General features: G+C 39.8%; 1 protein-coding gene across 3 annotated transcripts in view; it reads left to right on the top strand.

Annotated features, from left to right (window-relative positions):
- The window catches only part of sema5b (semaphorin 5B), a 209913-nt gene that overhangs the window by 169423 nt on the left and 15722 nt on the right, over window positions 1–24768 (top strand). For all 3 annotated transcript variants that reach the window (XM_011489256.2, XM_020713350.2, XM_011489257.2), the window contains exons 13-19: window positions 8519–8636; window positions 12411–12595; window positions 14577–14720; window positions 15416–15563; window positions 16112–16337; window positions 18944–19156; window positions 24044–24214. In XM_011489256.2, the coding sequence (XP_011487558.1) occupies window positions 8519–8636; window positions 12411–12595; window positions 14577–14720; window positions 15416–15563; window positions 16112–16337; window positions 18944–19156; window positions 24044–24214 (1205 nt within the window). The remainder of the gene's footprint in view (window positions 1–8518; window positions 8637–12410; window positions 12596–14576; window positions 14721–15415; window positions 15564–16111; window positions 16338–18943; window positions 19157–24043; window positions 24215–24768) is intronic.

Here is a 24768-nt window from a genome sequence, read left to right on the forward strand (position 1 = left end):
CCCCCCCATCAAAACGGAAAAATGACAAATAGGTTAGGTAAGGGAAACATTGATTCAGAATGCCGGGTATTTAACGTAGGAAGTTGATCAGAGAGAACAAACAGTGGTGTCTACTAGACTAGCCTCCTGGAACCTCAAAGACTGGATCATAAGGAAAGAATACAAAAACCTAAAGAGTCATTTAGGAGATTCTGCACAGTCTGCACATTTCCCTAAGATTGTGCATGGACAACAGAAGCTTTATTTCTGTGAACAACCCACAGAGATTTATTTGGTTATTATGGATTTTCTAAAATCTAAAAGACTGTTACAATATATTTCCTGACTTTTAATGTAAAGAACCCATAGAGGGTCATTTGTTTTTTATTGATTTCTTTTATATTTGCTGATTATTACATTTTATTTTTATTTTTGGTGAAGAACCCAGAGAGGAGTATTTGATATCCAATTGGGTTATTAATATTTGGTTATATGTGACTTTCAGTTTACATTTAGGCACCCCTGCCTCTGTCACACTTTTTCTGTTTCTAACTGACCCCGGCCCCCCATCAGAGAATGGAAATGTCATGTGGCCCTCGCTGGAAAAAGTTTGGGGACCCCTGGCCCAGAGCAAGATTTACAAGATTTGCATTGCTTCAACATTTTGCACCAAAACTTTTCCAAGTATAGGCACATATTCTAGCATCGGTCAGCGACAGTCTAATGTGAACACCATTAGCTGGAAGGATGCTCAAGAATGCACATTTAGCGTGTTCTTGAATGCGCCTCACATGTCCGGTGTGAACATGGCATTAAGCAAGACGCTGATATTGCCTTTGTTTTAAGAACTGATGGTGAAAAGAAAAAGGTTAGGATGGAAATAAGAATAATAACCGCAAAGACCAAAAAAAACACAAATGTGAACGTTAAACCTTAGTCACATGCACCCTTACAATGCTTCAGGTTTTTGGGTTGTCTGGGCCCATGGAGGGTTGTAGAGAGGAGTGGCCGCATTGTGAGGGGATGACAGAAGTGTCTTGCAGTCCCCTTGAGGCTCGTACGGTCACTTCTAAGGACGTTGTTGAAAATGGAACATGCGATTGTCGTGTGTGAAGTATTCATGAGGCTAATGGAAGTTACGTGCACTCACGGGTGATGTTGTTTTACGGTGGTCTTGTGTTTCGCTGTACTCAGTAAAAAGGTGCGAGTACTGGTCTGGGTTGTAAAAAGGAAAAATCTGTTTGTCACACCTCCGCCTCACCTACTTCAACCTTACTTTACCCCTCCGTGTTTTAAAAGTGTTCACCTCGACCTGTTACCTGCGGCATCCCTGTAGACAAAATTGTGCAAAAACAATTTTGGTCTATGGGCTGATTGGGTAGTCGACAACTATATCATTTGGTGCGAGCCACCTGCATGCTCCGTGCAGGTTTCCCCATCTTTGCCCACAGACAGCCCGAATCAGCTCGTAAGGGCGGTTGTGACTTAAGTTTAAAGTCAGATGAAACAGAATAAATCAGACTTCCTGTTGTGACTGAACTGCTGTGCCAAAACTGCAGTTTACAAATATTCTTCCATAAACATCATGTTTCTCTGCAAGAGCTACAGTTATATTACATTTTGATTCAAAGGGCTTCAGTTCAACTTTCTATCAATGAAAGTATGCTGTTACGTGATAATTTAGTTGTGGTGCCAGAAAAGGTAGTTTGAAACAATGTAGAACAAAGACAGAATGGCCACTAAGGAAACAGGTCACTATAAGCATTTCTAACATACTGATAGCTCTTTTGTATTTGTTGAAGAATCCTTTTTTTTCTGAACCAAAGGTTTAGTGACAGCCAAACTGCAGACTTCACCATTTCTCTATGTATAAATGAAGTTTGCAGGCTGGACCAGATCATATACTGTCTGCTCCCCAGCACCCCACTGGAGCTTCTTCCTGCTGAGTCTATATGACCACCGAACACCCCAACACTGAGCCAGAGAGACAGTGTTCACACGGTGGATGTAGTTATTACTGCTCCAGAATGCTATTACTTTTATTACAAGCTGCGCTGGAGCAGAGTCTCGGAGTAATCATGTCGGTGTCTGCCTCAATTTCAACCTCTCCTTCTGTCTGTATTGCTTCTTAACTGTTCTAAAAAAACATCTTTTTGTTACTTTTTTACAAATCGTGTTTTATTAAATTTTTGTTCTTTTTGTCGAACACTAGGAGACTGACATATTAAAAAGCTTGGGTACATTTAATTTATTATAACCTTAGCATTCATGGTGAGATTGAAGTATATTGGACACTGAAACCTTTTTGCATCTTTATCCCATTTTATTTCCTGATTTTTAATAAAATATTTTACAAAAGTCAATATCCACCATCATTTATGAATAAAAAAAGCCAAAGAACTATCAAAACAGAACCTCAAAGTGACACATTGAGAGGATTATAACTTTTCCATTGTATTCCCACATTCAATCTTGTTTATTTGTATAAATGTTTGTATGCTTTCTAAACTTGACTTGTTAATTTTCTTTCAAAACAAGGTCTGAAGTATTATTTAAACTTGTGCTAAAAGATTCTAAATTTATCATTCTTTACATATGGAGACACATTGTGCCAGGTTTGATAAATTCAGCTTTTGGTGTGAAAACTTTGCCCCTGCTTTCTGAAAAAAGTCTTGTAAAGGTTTAATAAATTAATAGCAGAGGAAAAAAATTTGACCCTTTTGAATTTAAGCAAACATGTAAATTGGTTACAGAGCACACCATCTTAAGCCATTTAAATCATTTGTCATATTGATTGCATTTTGAAAATACTGTACTAATAAATGCACTAAATGGAGGAATTTCAGTGAATAGTTTTATAGCAAAAATTCAGTAAAGGGTTTTTGGGAACCTCTAAAACCATTTTTTTCCTTTCATAATAGTTAATTTGCAAAAGAAAGCACATATGATAGAAAGGAAAAAAGGTTTTAGTCTACAGGAAAATGGTGGACCAATTCAAATTCTAGATATGGGACTGGCTTAGCTGATTGGTCAAAAAAGGAAAAGGCAGATTATAAAAGTGTAATAAGTTTCCTTACAAGGTGACATGTTCTGTAAAATGTCCTTAAAACAAACACTATCTTTTTTATCAGCACCACCATGTGCTGCCTCAGGCTACTTCACAACAATTCAAGGTATCCTCCACAAAACACTGCAGACCATTTTTATATCTTTACAAATGCTTTATCCTTTGATGGTGAAATAATCTGGATGAGAAGTGCATGTTGTTACTTCAGCATCTCTGGGGTTGCTTGCGTTGTTCAGCGGGTCTCCAAAGTGTGAAGATAAGAGAACTGCAAGAGAATCTGAGGGTTTGAAAGTGCTGCGTTTGTTAGCCTGCTTATTTTTGCTTGTAATCAATAATGATCTTCATGGTCAGGCTAGCGGGAAAAGAAAAAAAATCCTCACACTCACTCATCCCCTTAGGTTAGGTTGAGGAGAGCCCATGCCATCCGGCACTAAGCAAAGGCCCAACTCATGGAAAAAAGAGTAATCAGTCAAATCTACAGGAACAAGACAACTAAAGTTAAAAAAGTGTCCGGCCTGCAGTCATTATTGGCCTATAAAGCAATCTATAATTTAGCCGACCCTGAGATTATAGTTCAAGTTATACAATAACTTGCTATTAAAAGTTAGCCGAAGTATTGTTTTAATGTCAAGCTGTAAAAGATCCTGTAATTAAAAAAAAGATAGCAGTTTTTACAGCATTCACTTGTGATTTAAAATATCAATTACATCTCCACATGAAGAAATACTGTACAGCCATTTATCTCCAGATGCAAATCTGCCCGATGGGTTGTTATATGGGCTGGAGAGTGTTGCTTCTCAGTCTATTTAAAAGTTAACAGGCTGTGTTCTGTTTTAATACACCGAGCCACCAGGCGTGCAGCTTGCTAAAATAATTGCCGGCAACTGGATTGTACACATACACACTCATGCATTCACTTGTGTGTATCCTGTCCTGGAAGACACCCAGAAAGTTTTACAGTCCCCCATTTTGATAAGTCGGCTTTTTCGCTAATCTAAAGGTTAAGTATCGATTAACTCTTGTGCTATCTTAGATGACCCCACCCTTACATTGACGTGTTCTCCCTACCATGACAAAGGTGGATAAAGGTGGAAAGATTTCATGTAATCCATCGACACCAGTGAAGATCACAAATCATTGAAGAAAAAAAGGTTCAGAGCTCTGTCTAGTGGGTCTAGATGACCCACCTCCCAATGTTAAAGTGCCTAGGATAGCACAAGGGTTACATAGACTTCTAAGCACAATCGGAAAACATTTGCAGCTCCATCGTGAAACAATTCACCAATTCAACTGAGTTTCCCTACAGGGATAAATAAAGTTGATCTTAATCTTAATTCAATCTTAATCTTAGTTTTACTGCAGATATCATGCTAAACTAAAACTCTGAACACAAAATCAGAGACAGAGAGAAAGCGAGATGAGACACAACGCATGTGAGAACATGTGTGTTGCAAATGCAAAAATATCTTTTGAAAGCAAAAAAAAAAAGTTTTTGAAAGCTATTATTTAATATTTTTATTTGCTACTCAGAAGGTTTTGTTTGCAATGTGGTGGCATAAATATCATTTCATAATAAACCGGCCTCTAGCAAATTCACAATACCATTAACTCCTTACCTTGTTTGCAACACATAAAAAAAACAATATGATACAGCTAAAACAAACATTCCAGTGACTAAGCTAACACTAACTCCTCGTTAGTTACTCATACAAATAAAAATAAAAACACAGTCCAACATCGCTACGCGTTAGCCGCGGTAGAATATTCACAATAATACCTAAACAAACATTTTGACAGAACGCCATGTGCCTCTTCGAAATTGTTTTAAAATCAGTAAGCACAACCAGAATTAATACATAAGGCACTCCAAATTATAAGTCACGTTGTCATTAAAAAAAAAATAGACTTTAAAGTTTGGCTTTTTGCGCGGAAATTACGATAAATCAAGTTTCTAAATTACATGACGTGCTCTTTGTTTTCAGAACATCTTGAAACAACATGAGATAGTAAAGGCAGACTCTGTTCTATTTTGTAAAAGCTGTTTTTATTAAGAGTTGTTTTTTCTAAATCCTTATAGAATATGTATGATTTCAGTGGTGTTTAACGCCGACTATTTTGTTCTACACTGTTGTGCTTTTGCAAGACTTCAGAGTAAAAGGAAACATTTTGGACACTTAAACCTTTACACAATAGCTATTTACAATCAAACGGTGCTATATTAGACACAGTGAGCCAGTGTTGCAGGAAAGGATCACCATCCCCGTCAGGAGTGTTGTGGGCTGCCATTCAGGTTTTGACAGGTCACGCATCGCTCTCCCACTGCCCCTGAAGGCAGCACAGTGGCCTAGCAGAGGGAGAACAAAGTGTCTATCCTCAGTGCCTCCTCACACTTCACACAGCACTGAGGCAGGGGGAAAAAAGCTGCAGTGAACAGCTGTGTGAAAAGAGCTACTGTCTTGTTTTATGAATAGGACCACTTGAACATGAAGCGGGCTTGGGTCCAGCAGACATCCACTTTAAGGAGCCACGGCTGGCCCACATGATGTGCTCTTATGAGTCATTAGCGCTGGAATACATGAGAGCTTGCTTCTGAGAAAAGCTCATGATGAGAGCTCAATGTAAAGGTGACTAATCAGGGATTGAAATCCTTGATTTGTCACTCGTTTAAGACCCACTCCGATGAAAATGGTGTTTTTAACATGTTCTTGTGGCTTTTTTCTGATGATGGACGGCATATATATGAAGAAAAATTAAGCCAAAAAATTGCATTTCTGAGAGTTTCTTGATTGATTGCGTATCAAGAGCAGACGAAAACATACAATTTGAAAAAAAACAGATTTTTGACGTAGAAAATCTCCCTGCTCTGCCCCGCAACGGAGAAAGAAAAGGAGGGGCGGGGTTTCCACACAGCGATGGTCCCGCAAACAGTGAATTTTTAATTAGCTGGTGCCTCTTTGCATGAGACTGTATCCTAAAAACGACAGGTTTTTAGATGTTAGCACAGTGAAAAGACCACTGGGAGCACTTTTGAAATAGATCAAAATACGATCAGAATGTGACTTTACATTAAAAAAAAAATGCTAAATGTAGAAAACTTTTCCCTTTCAGATTTATAAAAAAAGAAAAATAGCAACAAAAATGGTGAGCAATGGTGGAGCTATCCAGCTGACCGCTTCTATGTCACTGCTACAGGCAACAATTGGAATAAAGAAATACTCAGAAATCCAATTTAAAGATGAATATTCTTTATATATGTCCTCCATCATCAGAAAAGTGCAACAAGCACATGTTAAAAACACCAAAAACTCAATTTTCAGTGGAGTGGGTCCTTACATTTCCTAAGTACAACATTAAACATATCAAACATATTTGTCTCTCAGGATCCCCCCCACCCAAATGTTGTCAAAAAAGCTTTGAAATCCGTATTAGTTTACTGTTTCATATAAAAAATTACAAAAACCTTCAATTGTGCCACGTAGCAGATTTAGTCTGGGTTGGGGCGAAGTGTGAGGCTAATTAGGAAGCCTAATGAGAAAACGTCAGCTGTGACGGGGAGACGGAAACAAACATCAAAGTCATCCCAGACTCACTACAGACAACCTTGTGCCACAATGACAACAAGCTCCCTCTGCTGCCCTTCCAAATGAACTATTATGTTCACAGACGTTTGTGGCTGACCTCATTACGACTGTTTAATATACAGAGGACATGCATCTAATATTAGTGCGGTGGAGTGGCCTGTCAAAAGTGGCACACAGCAGGGGACGGTCACAGGTCACTCCTCAGTCCTAAAGCGGTGTGTTTGATCATTGGAAGACCCAGCAGTTACATCTTTATTGGACGATGAAGGGTAACTGCCGTACTGATGATGACACTGAAACAAGACCAACAGATGGAGATTCTTCAACCTTAAAGCTAAACTCTACAGGGTTCTTCATGAAAACCACCAAAGCCTCTGCCGTGAAACAGAGAATTAAGTCTACTTTCTTTAAAGGGAAAGGAAAGAGTAAAGGAAAAGAAGCTAAAAGGTTGTCATTAAAGAGTGGAGAGAGTAAAGCAGGGCAAAGGGAAGACAAGGATGAGGAGAGTGAAAAGCCTTTGAGAGAAAACAGTTATTTCCTTGATGCCTGTTTTTCTCTGTGTTCCTAAGGCATCCAGATCAGCTCCAGCAGCTTAGCCTCTTCATTACCAGCTTTAATTTGAATTAGCCTTCATTAAGCCTCTGTTTTACTGGAGGAGCTTACAAATATTTAATCAGTTTGGGTCATGTACCATGTACAGCGCTGCTGAAGTGAGCGCAGCAAAAGGAATGATGCATTTTTTCTGATTTTTGTCTCTTTTTTTACACACGGAAGTGCATCTTTGAAGCCGTTTTGATCACTGTAATTCCACAAAATTAACTTCTTCATAACTGTTTTAGGGTACACTGTTTTAATTGGACCAAATTACCTGTTGTGCCGGTTTCTTCCACATTTTGTTCAACCAGTGTGTAAACTTTGGCAACTTTTCTTCCAGACTTTTTTACTCTAATAATTATGGACTTTGGCAAACTTGAAAGGCAAAATTAAAAAAATGTCATTTTATATTGGTACAGTCCCTGAACTCACCGGAGAGTTTGCCAATAACATCGTCTGTCTACAGTGATGCAGGAATAAAACCGACCCCCCTATTAGCATTGTTTTATTCAAAATTTAACGTCAAGGTTTTAAAAAAAGTTTGTAGCTTTTAAAATTTGGGTTTTAAAACAAAAAAAAACCACGAGTTGGAATAAAGTCTTGGAACATTGTATATAAGTTCAGTGAAGCTTCGCCTGATTTTCAAGACATTTTTAAATAGTTTTGACCTTTTCTTTGCTTTGTTTACATTTTTATTTTGTCTCTGCATGTTTGATGTTTTGTTATAAAACATAAGAACACAATTTGTGTGATTTTTGCAGTTAAAAAGGACCTAAATGTGCATTAGGAATTGAGTTTTTTCGGACAGTTTCAGGTTCATTGTGGAATTGTTGCGTCATATATTCAAAAATGTATTTGTAAAATAAAATTAGGCTGAAGTACTGAAAAGATGGATGTGAAGTATTGACACAAAAAACTATTTTGAAGGTAAATGAATCGATAAAATTGTAAAGTAGAAAGAAAAACTCAAAAAGGTCCCGGACTACTGATGTGAAGGAGTTTGTGGTTTTCAAAGGTGCTCATGGTAAAACCAAGTGTTAAGCTTTCAGTGTAAAAGAAAAACATGTCGCTTTGTTTTTTGGAGGTTACGTTTTTTCAGATGACAGTTTTCCTTGTTTATTTAAGGAAAAACGTTAAGAAATGTGTGACTTCACCAAAGTGTGTGTTCCTTTAGTCTTCTTTTCTTAGGTGGTCTATACCATCTCAGGGATAACGCAAAACTTACAAATGAATATAGATTTTTTGTGATTATACATTTATTGATATGTAAATTTCCTCCCTGTTCTTACTTTTGCAGCATGTGCTTGGAGGCGAGGGACCCGTACTGTGGCTGGGACTTCAGAAAGCGCAGATGCACCACCCTGGAAGACAGCTCCAACATGAGCCAGTGGAAGCAAAACATCACGATTTGTCCGGTAAGACAGCCATAGTTGTAGTTTTCAGGGCATCCTAATACTGAGGCTTCAAAGCTCAGCTGCTTTGCTTAAGTTGTCAACTGGTTTCATATGGAAGCATCATTAAGAAAAGGCGCACAGTCCATTTGGACAGTACAAAGTTTTTTAATTATATAATATAGAAATTTAGCCTTTCAAAATTGTAGGGAAAAAAAAAGAGTGGAAAATGCATGATCTTCCCCCTGACATTAATTAAACCCCAAAACCATGTTCCCTCTTGTTGTAATTAATAAACATCCATGGCCCTGTGTTATTAATATCTATAGATCTCAGTGCCTTGCAACACATAAAACCTATTTGCATGCAATTGTAAAAGCCGCCTTTAAACTTTTTCACATTCAACATTCTTCTGCATGCAGATTTCTATTTATTCTGGAAGTTTCATTCTGCATTTACTCTTTTTTTAAATGATATAATAGGATGATTTGAATTGTATGCTCCTTGTTGCTGCTCCTTCAGGTTCTATTGGAGCACTTTTTTGCAGTGTCATACTATGACATGCACAGCGCTGTCTCATGGCTTGTTTGTATCACGATACTTACTTTGACATCAAACTGCACACCGCTGCGAAATGTATACAGCAGATTTATATAGATTTAAAGCAGATTCGTGGAACCATGGTCCAGGTGAATACTCAATTCTGTTGGGCTGATGGATTTACATTAATATGTTACATACCACAGTGATAATCTCACGCCTAAAAAAGAAGTCCCGGTCAGCGTGCATTAATTTCAGATAATGCACACTTCGTCTGTCGATGCACACCCAGCAGCCAATCAGAATTGAGTATTCACCCGGACCATAGTATAAAAGCAGGTTAATGGGCGACAGAGTATGCATTATCACTTTTTAACACACGCCGTGGAAGCCTGAGCGAAGCGGAGGACGGTTGCTTCCGCGAAGTGCGTTAAAAAGTAGTAACCGCACACTTCGAAGGCCATTAACCCGCTTATACCATGGTCATTTACAAACAAAAATATTTTTCAATCAGTTTTAGTACTTTATTCTTGTTTTTTTTTCGATTTGGATCACTTTTCTCATAAACAGCGTACTATATGTTACATAGAAATAACATATAGTCCGCGTCGCGCAGTACCACCGCTGCAGGCAAGATTCGGCGATATATATATGCTGATCGTCCCGATGGGTTGAATAAAGCATCAATTCAGAGGGAAAGTTAATCGCTTACCGCTTGTTTTTGCCCAGATGATGAAGCAAAAGGTTGTTTTCCAGAAGCCGGCGCAGTGATACAAATCATTTAAGCTAGCCGACCGGAACTTCTTTTTTCACCGTGCGGTTATCAGGTTTTAACGCATACCCAGCAGCCAATCAGAATCGAGTATTCACCCGGACCATGGTATAAAACCTGATAACCGCATGGTGAAAAAAGAAGTTCCGGTCACCTAGCCTAAATGTGGTGGTGCGCGGTGCACCAGCGCTGCCGTCAAGATTTGGCAATATAAAGCGATATATATATATAAAAAATAAAAAAAACACCCCTCTCACCCTCCGTGGGGGGTTTCTCCTCCAAGCTCGGGTCCTCTACCAGAGGCCTGGGAGCTTGAGGGTCCTGCGCAGTATCTTAGCTGTTCCTATCACTGCGCTTTTCTGGACTGAGAGGTCTGAGGTCTTTCCAGGTATCTGTTGTAGCCACTCCTACAGCTTGGGGGTTACTGCCCCGAGTGCTCCAATTACCACAGACACCACTGTCACCTTCACTTTCCAGGCCTTCTCCAGTTTTTATCTGAGTCCCTGGTATTTCCCCAGCTTGTCATGTTCCTTATCCCTGATGTTCCCATCGCTTGGCACTGCCACATCCACCACAACGACTTTTCTCTGTTCTTTATCCACCACTACAATGTCTGGTTGGTTCGCCATTACCATCCTATCAGTCTGGATCTGGAAGTCCCACATGATCTTTGCCCTCTCATTCTCTACCACCTTCTGAGGTGTTTCCCATTTTGACCTTGGGGTTTCCAGTTCATATTCATGTGGCGCTCCATATATGCTTTCCCTGCCAGCATCTTACACCCTGCAGTTATGCGCTGGATTGTTTCAGGCGCCTCTTTGCACAGCCTACACCTTGGGTCTTGTCTGGTGTGGTAGATCTACACCTTGGGTCTTGTCTGGTGTGGTAGATCTACACCTTGGGTCTTGTCTGGTGTGGTAGATCTACACCTTGGGTCTTGTCTGGTGTGGTAGATTTGAGCCTCTATTGCTCTGGTGCTCAGGGCTTGTTCCTGAGCTGCCAGGATGAGCGCTTCGGTGCTGTCCTGTAGGCCAGCCCTATCTAGCCATTGGTAGGACTTCTTGATATCAGCCACTTAAGTTATAGTCCGGTGGTACATCCCATGCAGGGGTTTGTCCTCCCATGAGGATCTGTCCTCCAGCACTGTATCCTCTGCTCTCCATTGCCTGAGACATTCACTGAGCACACTGTCATTTGGGGCCTTGAGCTTGATGTACTCATGCATCTTGGATGTTTCATCCTGGATAGTGGCTTCTACGCTAACTAGTCCTCGGCTTCCTTCCTTGCGGCTAGCATACAGTCTCAGGGTGCTGGATTTGGGATGGAACCCTCCATGCATGGTGAGGAGCTTTCGTGTTTTAACATCCGTGGTCTGTATCTCTTCCTTTGGCCATCTTATTATTCCTGCAGGGTATCTGATAACTGGCAGTGCGTAGCTGTTTATTGCCCGGGTCTTATTTTTGCCAATGAGCTGGCTTCTCAGGACTTGCCTTACTCATTGGAGGTATTTAGCTGTTGCAGCTTTCCTTGTTGCCTGCTGCAGGTTGCCATTTGCCTGCGGAATTCCAAAGTACTTGTAACTGTCCTCAATGTCTGCTATTGTTCCTTCTGGGAGTGAGACCCCTCCTGTGTGGATTACCTTGCCTCTCTTTGTCACCATCCGGCTACATTTCTCGAGCCCGAATGACATCCTAATGTCAGTACTGTAGATCCTGGTGGTGTGGATCAGGGAGTCAATGTCACGCTCGCTCTTAGCATATAGCCTGATGTCATCCATGTAGAGGAGGTGACTGATGTTGGCCCCATTTCTGAGTCGGTATCCATAGCCAGTCTTGTTGATATATATATATGCTGATCTTTCCGATGGGTTGAATAAAGCATGAGTTCAGAGAGAAAGTTCACCTCTTACCGCTTGTTTTTGTCCAAATGATGAAGCAAAAGGTTGTTTTAAAGAAGCCAGCGCAGTGATAAAATACATTTAATGTATATGTATATATACAGTAAAGACCAAAAGTTTGGACACAAAACTTTGTACTGTTTATATATATATATATTTGTGTCCAAAAGTTTGTACACAAAAATATATACGTATATATATTACTGCATATGTATTGCATTTGTCTTTTTCGGTTGTTTGTACATACTGCAAATTGCTTAAAATCAGTCAATCAGTCAAGTCAATCACTTTTTCGTACAGTATTACCTTATCAACAAATCTTATGTAAAGATTATCATGCTTTTTTAAATTATGTAAGGTGTTTTTGATGTTATTGTGTTTGTTTGTTAATTGTTGTCCAGTTAGAGGACAGCAGTGCATATGTTACATGATCTGTTACTGACAACTACCATTTTACATGTCTCTATATCCAAATGGCCCAAATAAAGATTTAGCTTATAGTTTAAAAGGAAGTGGATAAAGACAAGGTGACATTTTCTATATAATTGTTTAACTGGTCCGTTCATATCCCCAATGTACGCCTTTCAAGCTGAGAAACCAGACCACCAATGGCGGGTTTGGACCGTGGGCACAATGGCAGCCCTGCAACAATGATGATCCGGTGGACGGCGTGAGCTCCTGTCTGTGTCGCTCCAGGTCTTGTGACAGCCCCCTTCCGCGATGTGGAGGCAAAAACTGTGTAGGAACCACCATTGAAGTCTCCAACTGTTCCAGGTAGAAAGAAAACAAAACTTTGCAGTTCATCATCGTGCATTTTGCAAATCCAGTCTTAGATCTTTGATTTATTCTTGAGAATTTGCAGTTTTGTTTACAGGATGAGCTACATTCTAATCAACTCAAGGTCAGAGAAGATGAGGAGAATTTGTTTTGCTCCTTTGCTTGGATTTAAAACGTTAGAGCTTAAAAAAAAGCAAATATGTCAGTTATGACCAATGCAGATGTGCTTCCATTATACAAACAAATCCATAAAACCTGAAATAAATAGTAACAGTAATAAATTTATGTTTAATCTTCTTACTTTTTTTTTGTCCACAGTATTGTGGTCATGTTGTGCTTTCTTCATCTAGTATTCGTTTTTGTTTGTTTTGACAATTTTAACACTTATGTTTATCCTGTTTTTTGATAGGTGCACTTTTATTTGGCAACAAATTAATTTTAGTTTCCTGTTTTTAGTTACAGAATAATGCTCGTTTATTTTGTATTTGTGTAATATTTATTATTATTAGTCATAGGTTTTACCATGGGTTGTTTAATGGACCAGGAAGCACTTTTTAAATTTCATTGTACTTGTGACAATGACAATAAAGATCTATTTATCTTGAATGTGGTTTTAACAAGAACACAGCTGTTTACATACATCCTTGTGTTACTTATTTCCATTTCCTCCAAGTTTATGGCCCATGCACTAAGCTGCCTGGCCCAAAATAATGTTTTCATTTGCTAAATCAACTTTTTATTTTCATAGAGGAAAATCCAGTTTGTCTAGTGACAATGTTTCTAAATCCACCAAAAACCATTATTCCCAAATCCACACCTCTTCACATTTGGTATCATTGAAAAGCCCCAAATGTCTCCTGTTGATACCAAAAGGAGTTAGTTAATTTAGAGGAATGCAGTGGAGTTCAGGTTCAGAAGTGTCCTCTACAGAGGACACATTTGCATTGCTGGTATTCGGAGGGTGTTTAGCAGAATTTCACCCACATGCAGTACACAGCACATTGATTACATGTTGCCCTCCATAATTAAATGACATCTGGAGCAGAATTGCAGTTTTACTTTTCAAGTAAAAGTAAGTAAGAATTTTCTCCTCTTCCAGGTTAGGGGAAATTCAAACTTAAATCACTTTAAATCACTTTTGCCTGGTTGAAATATTAATTATTCATACTGCCAAAATAAAAGCTGCGCAGTAACTTATTAAGCTTCCTTTAACATTGGGAGTTGGGTCATCTAGACCCACTAGCGCTGAACCTTTTTTCTTTAATGATTTGTGATCTTCACTAGTGTACATGGATTACATAAAATCCTCTCCACCTTAGTCATGTTAGGGATAACACATTATTGTAAGGGTGGGTCATTTTGACCCCACAAGATAGCACAAGGGCTATAATGAGTCTGGCTCAGGCTAAGTGCACCCAGTCTTCTGCAAACCCAGGTTTAGGTTCAGCAATGTTCTTAAAAAACACTGAAGTATTTTCCTCAGGGAGCAGTTAAGATTGACAGATTCTAAGGAACATTTTGATTATAAAGATTTTTTGTTTCACAGAAAATCTGCATCTGGATTGTCTCTGTGACACTTTTGACGGCTTCCTTTCTAAGAGAATTTCACCAGTGGGAGAACACATGCAAAGAGTTTGGACACTTTGATTCTGCCGGATTGCTATGCCCGATCAAATCGTGAAGAGTTGAAACTGAATGTGCTTTTGTTGAGAGGGCCAATTAAATCAAGAAAAGAGCTAACCAGACACAAATCACTTAAGCAAATTAAATGAAGTTTTTCAGTCATAATGAGCTGCTTTTGTGTTTAATTTTCTGCTCCAAGAGGTTTGGAACCTTTCATTGGACAGCAACGATGCAGACGCTTTTCTTTTTCCATTTAGCAGGGGAAAAAAATCATCCTGGATATCTGGCATTTGAGGCTTCTGGACGGTTGTAAAGTTTGGGTCGCTAAGACTCTTTTCTGCTTCTCTTGCATTAGAAATGGAGGCTGGACACCTTGGTCGTCATGGGGACAGTGCAGCACAACCTGCGGGACAGGTTTTGAGCTTCGCCAGCGATCTTGTAACAACCCCTCACCCAGACACGGCGGGAGAGTGTGCGTGGGGCCAAGCAGGGATGAAAGGTGACAATAACAGCAACGTAGTCAAAAAAATCGGATCAAACCCGAGTAAATTACCCTTAGACTCAATTTAAAAAAGCATATTTAACTCTGAATGCACATTTAAAGACTCACTCTGGTATAAATCGTGTTCTTGGTGTTTTCAGCTTATCCTTGTGCCGTTTGTCTGATGATGGAGGACAAATATCATGCTGAAATTGTATTTCTGAGCATTTATTTATTCAAATCGTTCTGAATCATCAGAAGAAAGAAATGCAGTTTGAAAAAGAGCATATTTGTTATGTAGAAAATACACCCGGTGGGCCTCAAGCTCCCTGCTCTCACCAACGGAGATGGGAAGGGGGGCGGTGTTGTTCCACCAACGGTCGTGCCCCACTGCTGCTCTACAGAAACTATGACGCAGATTTTTAGATTAGAAAAGAACACTGAATGCTTTTACAGTAGATATAAAGATTTTAAGAGAGGGTCTTAAATCAAGTTTGTTAGGATAGCTGGCAGTATCAGAAGCCTATACATTAAGCCTTTTTTTGCCTAAAGCAATAAAAAGGCAATATACAGTTGAAAATTAACCAACATGCATTTTTTTCCCTATTATTTCTCCAGTATTTTACAAAGGTACATTATTATCCCATTTTTCTTTGTACGATCGTTATCTTAAAAACACATGTTATTTTCTCCCACCACTGCTGACTCCACAGGTTTTGCAATGAGGGCGTTCCCTGTCCACAGCCGATATTCTGGACCCCGTGGAGCTCCTGGACCAAGTGCAGCACAGCCTGTGGGGGCGGTGTCCACTCCAGGGTCCGCACATGTGAAAACGGCAACAGCTGCCCTGGATGTGCTCTGGTGGGACACACACTAAAAAAAAAATCATCTCAAACTGAAAAAAATAGAGAAAACAAACAAAGGAAACTGTATATAATTCGTATACGTCCAAACACTCAAATGTTTTCTATCTCTATGCTCCGTTTTTGTTTATTCATAAACAAGTCCTTGACTTTGTATTTATTTGCTAGAGAAACAAGATATCAGATTGTGACATATTTGAAAATTCTTTTTTATGGTGTATAACCTCCACATTTACAATACACAACCTGTTTTCTTCTTTAACCTGTATGATGTCTATTAAAAAAATAATTTCAATATTAGCAAAACAGCTATTAAAACCCACCATAGGTACAGTAAAAATATGACTACATGAAAGGTTAATAAAGTTTTCTTCTGGAAATGTGAAAGTAAAATGAGGAAATATGAAGATAAAACATTTGCAAGTTCATGCTAAGGGTTGATTTTACTTATCTCAGTATAAGATGAAAGCTGTTCTGACTTTTATAGTCGTGTGTCCTTAAAATTTTGAGTGAGAGTCTAAGCCATTGTTCTTTTTTTTTATTCAGGAGTACAAAGCCTGTAACCTTGAAGCCTGTCCTGAGGTCAAGAGGAACACACCGTGGACACCCTGGATGCCTTTTAATGTGACCCAGAGTGGCGCTCGTCATGAGCAGAGGACGCGGTACATGTGCCGAGCTCATCTGTCGGACCCGCATGAGCTGCAGATCGGACGGAGGAAGACGGAGACACGCATCTGTAAGCACGACGGGACGGCAGCGTGCGAAACCGACAGTAAGTTAAGCGGTTAAGTGAAGAGGGGTGGATGTGTGCAGCTCTGCCATCACCACTTTCCAAGAGTCAATACTTTTAATTTTAACTTCTGTTGTTTTTTTTCTGTAATGGTATGGAAATAGTAATGTGTTACTCACAAAAAGATGGAAAGTAGCTTTTGTTCTGTCAGGTTTTTAACTGAGTGAAACCATTGTGTGTCTGTTATAAAAAACAGATATCAGAATTTTACTGCATTAGTCCTAAAATTGTTATTTTTTTCACTCCTCTTTCAACCAGTATCTTATGGCCGCAGTTTAAAAGTTTGAAGTTTCCATCTTTTTTTTATTTTATTATAAAGTAAAATCGATTCTTAATTTCATTTCATATTTCTATGATGGGGCTGTGGAAACTTTAAAAAGTGCATACGAACAGGTGGAAGAATTCCAAAACAAGCCTCTTCAAGGCCCGGTTCTGTTCTCGTGGTGGAGCTCGGGCAGCCGTCATTCTGGAAGTAGGAGTCCTCTTGACACTAAAAGCACTAATCTATAGGAAGTGGTGCAAGATCAATATTTCTAAAGCAGAGTACGGACAGTAATCTTTTAGGGGAAGAGCAGTTTCTTTACATCTTAACATAAATGGCACAGGAACAGATGAGTTGGCAGAAACACTTTGAAGGTACATAGAGTTTTTCCTTAGAAACAGGAAAAAGTTACCTTTAAAAAGCAGCAACTAGATAACTTCAATGTCATTTGGTCCTAAAATGTGCATAAACTATTAGGCCCACTGACAATTTCTAGTTTTGGAGCCTGCTTTATACCTCCATGGGTTCTACACTTTTAGAAGAGGTAGCCTACAAAAACCGATTGCTAATAATTGACTACACCATGTCTCTTATTCAGTCACTTATTCAAAAGGTGAAACTTAATAATATTTTCCGTCTTTTAAAATATAGAAAGAACTGAAGAAACACACTTTTAGGCCAAAAAAATCTGTGTACATTCAATGAAATGTCCCACTCCATGAAAACAGAAGAATAGAAAATGGCAGCAGTGCCTAACACTCCATACTTTTCCTCCCAATGACAATACATTGACACACCAATGAGAGCAAAATACCATTTTATACTTTCGTTTCTGCCTCAGAGCAATCTGGTCATGGTTCAAATCCTGGCTTTTCTCTGCAGGCCTTGAACTTCTTTGAGCTTACAGGGGGGCCATTTCAACATGTCACGCACATGTCTATAGATTCTTTCCAAATATTCCCGCTCCTTTTCATGGTCCAGTGTATGTTGATGGCCTGATTGGAGGTTCTAGAGTCTCTGCAGGAGGGAGTGCATGCATGCATGTTTGTCTTATTTATTCCTGGCAAACCCTGCAATGGAGCAGCAACCTGTCCAAAGGCGTATGAGTCTCCCCCACTGACAGCTGAGATCTGCTTTTCACCTGCAGCCTCTAAAAAAGAAAAAGACAAGTAGACCAAACATAAAAAAAGAGAAGCTGAAAGGTTGGATGAACCTTTTTGATAAAACAATGACACAAATTCTGGCCTATGGTCAGTAGTGGCATGTTTACTCTTCTTAAAGAGCTACACACTCTGGTGTTAAGATCAATTTCTTCCGCAATCCACTGGTCTCTCCGTGTAAAAAAACACACACAGAGTCATCAAATAGTAACTTATGGCATAATGTCATGACAGCATAATCCTGAAAACTGACTTTATTTTGCCCCTGGAAAGGCTCCTTGTTGCCTGAATTTTTTTCAGCTTTGAAAAAATAAAATCACTTATGTTTTTGCTTTTTAAGTAGATGCTGAATGAAGGTCATTTTGGAGCTGAAGTGGTTTGATGCATTTTTGCATCAATACACATAAAGCAATTAAGACAAATGAAATGGAGAACAGCTCTTTATTTTTGCAAGATCATTTTTGATTTTACTAGTTTCAAATTGAAAAGGCCACTCTATTGACAGATAAAATATAATATAACATTTTCTCACTAAAGAAAACATCTAACTAATTCACTTCAATCACAGAAATAAATCATTTTTGCATTTTTTTAAACTGCGATAAGTTTAAAGAGGAATCAATAATTGGTTTGTGGGTGAAAAATCACCATTTATGTTCAATGAACATTCTCATTTCAACAGGATTTGACCAGTGTTTAAATGTGACGTGATACACGGAGTTACAACACAAAAACCAATACGTACTCCTGTATTGACACCGTAAGAAAGAAGGCAGCAGCAGAAAAGATTTTTTCCGAGTTGGTGCGTGCGTGACATGTTGAAATGGCCCCCCTGTTAGACCTGTTAGCTTCCCTACATGCTGTCAGTGACAGAGTCACATGGTCCAGTGTGCTCATACACAACAGCACACAGAGTTGCACTCAGCTGCAGTCCACTGCTTTCCACTAGTGGCTTTCTCGTACCCCCAAATCTTAAATCGATTACCTGTCTCCACGTGTCAGCTTCCTGGGGTCCGGCATCGACTCCAACAAGCTGAAGTACAGACGGCAGGGAGCTGTTAGAGGCATGAGAGACCACACTTCCAGACAAGCTTTGCAGTCAATATTACACCACTGCACATTTTCTGTCTTAATCGGGACTTGGGTGATTTTGTTTTCGCGTGCAGGCCTCGTCGAGGAGCTTCTGAAGATACCGGTGGTGAGGGTGGCCGGTCTGGGCTGGTCGTCATGGGAGACCTGGTCCAGCTGCTCACAGAGTTGTTCCAAAGGCTACCGCACCCGTCGGCGGACATGCACCGGGCCAGAGGGGAAGAGTGCTCCCGTGGCGTGCCGTGGTTCTCCCGTGGAATACCAGGACTGTAACGTGCAGGCGTGTCCGGGTGAGTGAATGTGAACTACTTGTGGATTCAGGAGCTTAAAGGCTACACAAAGGAAAGACATTTCAAAACAGTGGAGGAACAAGGATGTAAAATGTCTAAATGACACCTCAACGGTAGATTTAGTTCCAATAGAGTATCACTTGCAAAAGAGAAGACTTTTTGTGGGTTTTAAAGTGCACAAAATTTCCATTAGAAGACCTAAATTAAAAACAGGCATAGTTTCATGTTTTTTTCTCAATCTAACAAAGTCAACCAATCAAGCCATGTCATTATCAAAGAATGAACATACTGGATTGTAGATTTCTTTCCTTTCAGCTTTTCCCTTCAGGGGCTGCCACAGCGAATCACCATCCTCCATCTTACCCTGTCTTCTGCATCCTCTCCTCTTACACCAGCTACATTCATGTCTTCATTCACTGCATCCATAAAGCTCCTCTTTAGTCTTCCTCTAGACTTCTTACCTGGCAGCTCTAGACCCAGCCTCCTTCTATCAATAGATTCACCGTCTCTCCTCTGGACATGTCCGAACCATCTCATTCTGGCCTCTCTGACATCATTTCCATTACCTCTAACGTGTGCTTCTAAGGTACTACTGTACTCATTCCTGATCCATCCTGGTCACTCCCAAAGAGAACCTCAGCTTCTTCATCTCTGCTACCTCCAGCTCTGCTTCCTTAAATTTTCATCAGTGTCTCAAGGCCCAACAACATGACCTTTCCTTTCATTTGAGCTCAAAACTCTTCTATCACAAATCACACTTGACACTTTTCTCCACCCATTCTAACCTGCCTGCACTTGCTTCTTCCCTTCTTTTCCACACTCTCCATTACTCTGGACTGTTGACCCTCCATACTTCAAATCCTCCATCATGATCTCTTCTCTCTTGTTCCTTACGATTCCTGATCAGTATTTGGCAGCTTTAAGCCATAGAGTCACAAGTTTGTTTATTCATACTGCATCCTCACTTACTTAAAAATTGGAAACAGCTGCAAGGATGTACTTTGATAATAATAAAAAAATCAACTCTTAGCTTATTTCTTTCTTCTTTAGATAGACGAGCCCCAAGAATAAAGAAGAGGTCAGTGTAGAAAGTGAAATGGTGCTGAGTGGATCATTAACTTCATTAGCTAATAGTTATCAGCATTAGTGGCAGTGCAGGAAGAGTATTTCCACAAATGAACTTCTCCATTTTCTACCCCCCATCAAACCACAATCAGCTGACCCAGAACTCTACTTTCAACAAACCAGGCTGTAAAGGAATATTTGAACTCGTCTTGCTAGATTGCCTCAATCATTCATTCCTGTAGCTTTATAAATACATTTTTTATCTCTGGCTGCTGTGGGACAAATTCCTGCGAGCCCGTTTGATTTTTCAGCAGCTTTTGAAACCCTCAACGGTAGGGAGTTACTGACAGATTTAACCTAAGGGGGCACAAAGACGGCAGCTTTGGTTACCTCTCAGATGAAAGTAGCCGCTGGAGAAAGCCATGATTACTGCAGTTTGGTCACGTGTGTCCCCAGAAGACATGCAGGTGAGAAGGACAAGGCCGGTGACAAAAGAGAGAATGAGTGCCGAATAGTAATTGATGATGAAATTAGAGAGAAGGATGGAGGCGATATAGATTACTGGGGAGATTAAAATGAATAGGCTGTTAGTGTGTGGGAAACAGGTGTGTATGTGGCCATTTCCGTTTGACAGCTCCAGTTCAATTTAGAGTTTTATTACAGAAAGTTCTGGACCAGCACTTCCTCCCACCCAAGAAAGGAGGGGAAAAAACACAAGCATTGGTTTAAACACTTCTATTCTGATAAGAACTCTGGATAAACATCACTGCATTTGTAGATAAAATTGGAAAAACAATCGTGTCTAAAAACAGATATTATTAGAGACTTTTCTTACATTTTCCACTATAACTCTTAAAGACCTTTTCCAATTATCATTTGATCTATCGTAAAAGTGTTTCCTGTGGTCTTTCAATTATAATTATGACATTTTAGTCACAATTTGAAAAACTGTGTCGTTTTTTAGGTCTTAGTTTCTGTAAAGCAACAGGAGTTCATCTGAAATTCACCTTTAACCCTTGTGCTATCTTAGATGACCCCACCCTTACTTTGGCGTGTTCTCCCTACCATGACAAAGGTGGATAAAGGTGGAAAGATTTCATGTAATCCATGGACACCAGTGAAGATCACAAATCATTGAAGAAAAAAGGTTCAGAGCACTGTCTAGTGGGTCTAGATGACCCAACTCCCAACGTTAAAGTGCCTAGGATAGCACAAGGGTTACGTTTTGGCCGGAACTGATGGGGTGGAGTAAGCCTACCCTATTTCGTTGATTGTAGCTTCTATGTCACTGCTACAATCTTTTTGCCCACAATAATTTGAATAAAGCAATATTCAGAAATGCGATGTTAATCTTTTTTTTTCTATCTATACATCTTACATAACATTGACAAGTTCAATGGTTTGATAAAAATGTAAAAAAAAAAATCATTCATTCGTCTTGTGAGCAAAGGCAGGGGACATCCTGGACAGGTCACCAGTCGGTCGCAGGCTGACACACACATTCACAATTTAGAGCAACCAATTAACCTATGAAGCATGTTTTTGGAGGGTGGGAAGAAGCCGGAGTCCCCTGAGAAAATGCATGGGGACAACATCCAAACTCCACACAGAAAGGGCCCCCATTGATGTTGCTTTTCTGGTCCCTCAGCCAGGACTTGAACCGGGGCCGTCTTGCTGTGAGGCACAAGCGCTAACCACTGCTCCACCGTGCCGCTGTAAAAATTAAAACAAAAATATTACAGAATTAAGATGACAATTCACTCTCTGTTCTTTGGTCAACAGTTTTGCTAAGATTTGGTTTCAGCTAATTACTTTTCCAACCTCAGGGTTTGAACAGCAGCTAAATTCCCCCACGACAGTCATGGACGTCAGCGTTCTGCAAAACAAAAGAGAACAAAGAAGCATAGCCACACAGCGGGACCAGCAGACAGTAGTAAAAACAGTCGTCCAGGTGATCAGTGAGTTGTTCTGTAATTCAGCACTCAGATGCTCAGCCAGCCAGCCGGATAAATAGCTGGTTAGTGAGAGTCAGTCAGGCGAAGCGTTGGCTGGCTGCGAGAGCCGGTCAGAGTTAAGTGATCGCAGTGTGCCTCGCTCCGTGTCACGCTTATCCACTCAGCTAAAGGAGTTTTCTGCAGTAATGTGATGTTACCTGGCAACACTGCTTCACTCCATCAGTCAGACAGACATCGGCCAGTCAGTCAGTCAGTCAGTCAGTCACGCTTTTCTGATTCAATCGGATAACTGTTCCTATGGGAAGGAAGAATCAGTGGTTAGATAAAGTGTGATCAGGAGGATGGAAACCCGGAAGGAGGGAAAGCGAAGAATAGTAGTGTTGGAAGATGACACACGACCACGTAGACAAACAAAAGACTAATTATGTTTCCCACAGGGAGACCTGTCATTCTGCCATGTTCCTGCGCAAATTACACATCTTGAGAAATGTTATTTTATAAACACAAAACTTTATAGCTTATGTATATTAATGGTTTATTTAGTATTTATCAATTGTTATTTTAAAATCCAGGCAGTTTTAGGAAAATCACTACACACAAGCATAGAGGCAAAACTTGTGTAAGCTGCATCAACAATCTAGCTTCAACACTTAAATGATTTAACCTCCATTTTGTAGAAATAGCAGATTCTTTAGAGACCTAATACCGTGAAAATTATGTTTTTGGTTGTTTTAACATGTTATTGACATTTTTCTCCTGATGGAGGAAATATACAAAGAAAATTGAGCTCAAGATTTTATTTCCGAGTATCTCTTTATTTAAATCGTTATGAATCTCAAGCAGATAGAAAAAATGTCATTTCTAAAACAGAGTGTTTGCGACGTAGAAAATTTGCTGCGCAGACGACAAGCTCCCTATTTTAGGTTCTAGGCAACGGGGAAGGGAAGGGGGCGTGGGGTTGCTCTGTGCTAACGGTCCCACCCACGACTTAGAGGTGTGCAGAAACTATGTCCTAAAAAACAAGAATTATTTATTTATGTTATTTTGTTTATAAAAGGCATAATCATAATTAAAAGACCACTGGAAACGCTTTTAAAAGAGATCAAAGATGATTTGAGTAGGTCATTAAATATATATTCATATGTATGTGGGAACATTCCTGGAAAAAACACATATCATTCACATTATGCAATTGTCTGGCTGCCGTCAGCTCCTCATTTAAAGGATGCGTGTTGAGCTTTTTTCTCTTTGACTGACTCTGAAGTGATGAAAGTTGCAGGTTTTGGAACCCAACTTGTAGCTCAATCCCAAAAAAAGGATATTCTAAAAAAATCTTTGAATCCTTCAACATTGGATCTTTAGCTCCAGTATTTACATTCTTTCGACAACCATAACTCTTTAACTGTTTACACAGTTCATGTAATCCCAACGGGTTCTGACGCGCAGAAGAGCAGCCTTGTGATGATGTGCAACACGTGACTGCAGTCAAGTGCCGATGCAGTCGCCATAAATCAGCTGATTCTGTCACTGATTTACTTTGATCGCGTAAACGGTCGAAGAGCTACGGTTTGTCAAAGAGTGTGTGCTATTTAGGTGTCGCTGCCAACATCTCTGGTGTTCAAGGGTTAAGGTGTGCACCGCTGAAATCTCAGAATCAAACCAATTGACTAAAAAATACTGAACAATTGCAATCTTAACCCTAACCCCACAACAGCATAGGTGCAAGATTTGGAGATTTAAAGCAACATTTGTTGCCTCAAACAATTTCAAAGTACTGTAGTGTTAAATAAAAAAAGAAAATATCTTCAAGACATTACAACCATTTAATTGAAATGTCTGTAAACCGGCTTGCATATGTGTTGAGCAGTGAACGGTGCCTGGTCCTGCTGGTCGCCCTGGTCTCAGTGCTCCGTGGGTTGCGGTGGTGGTCACTATCAACGGACGCGCTCCTGCAACAGCCCCACACCTGCCAGTGGGGGGGACATTTGCATAGGTCTTCACACAGAGGAAGCCCTGTGCAACACCCACACATGTGACGGTAAGATCCCGCCTAAGATTATAGCCTTCCTCTGTCATGGCGCCGAGACACATGCCCAGATGTGTCATTTCTGAGCGCACAATGCCTGATTTCATCTCTTAAATCCAAGGTAAACACCAACGCTGAAAAAAGGCGTCCTCCTACGTAGTGCTCTTCCTGTGCGTAGCTAAAGCTTTGAGTGTCATAATAGCCTTTCAGAGAAGCTCCAAAAATGGATTCAATGATGTTGCACATATGAAAATTGCACATAATGCATTTGAATATTTGAGTGCCTCTCTACAGTTGGGGCTGTGTTGGTCTGATGCAACACAAAGAAAGAACACTGTGCTGGAGAAGGGTTCCTTCTAAAACTGAACTTCAGTTGCATAAAAATAATCAACCTTTTCAACACAAAACATTTTCTAAAGTTATTTTTCATCTTTAAACAAAGGTATTTTGTTTTTATTTGCACTACTTTTTGTCTCAGTTCAGGTCGTTCATGAATTTCTATCCCTTTAAAAACTATGTATGGACCTCCAGAGGATTTTACCTTCATATGGTTTCACAAGTCGTAC

Source organism: Oryzias latipes, chromosome 21, assembly GCF_002234675.1.
Source record: "Oryzias latipes chromosome 21, ASM223467v1".
NCBI lineage: Eukaryota > Metazoa > Chordata > Actinopteri > Beloniformes > Adrianichthyidae > Oryzias > Oryzias latipes.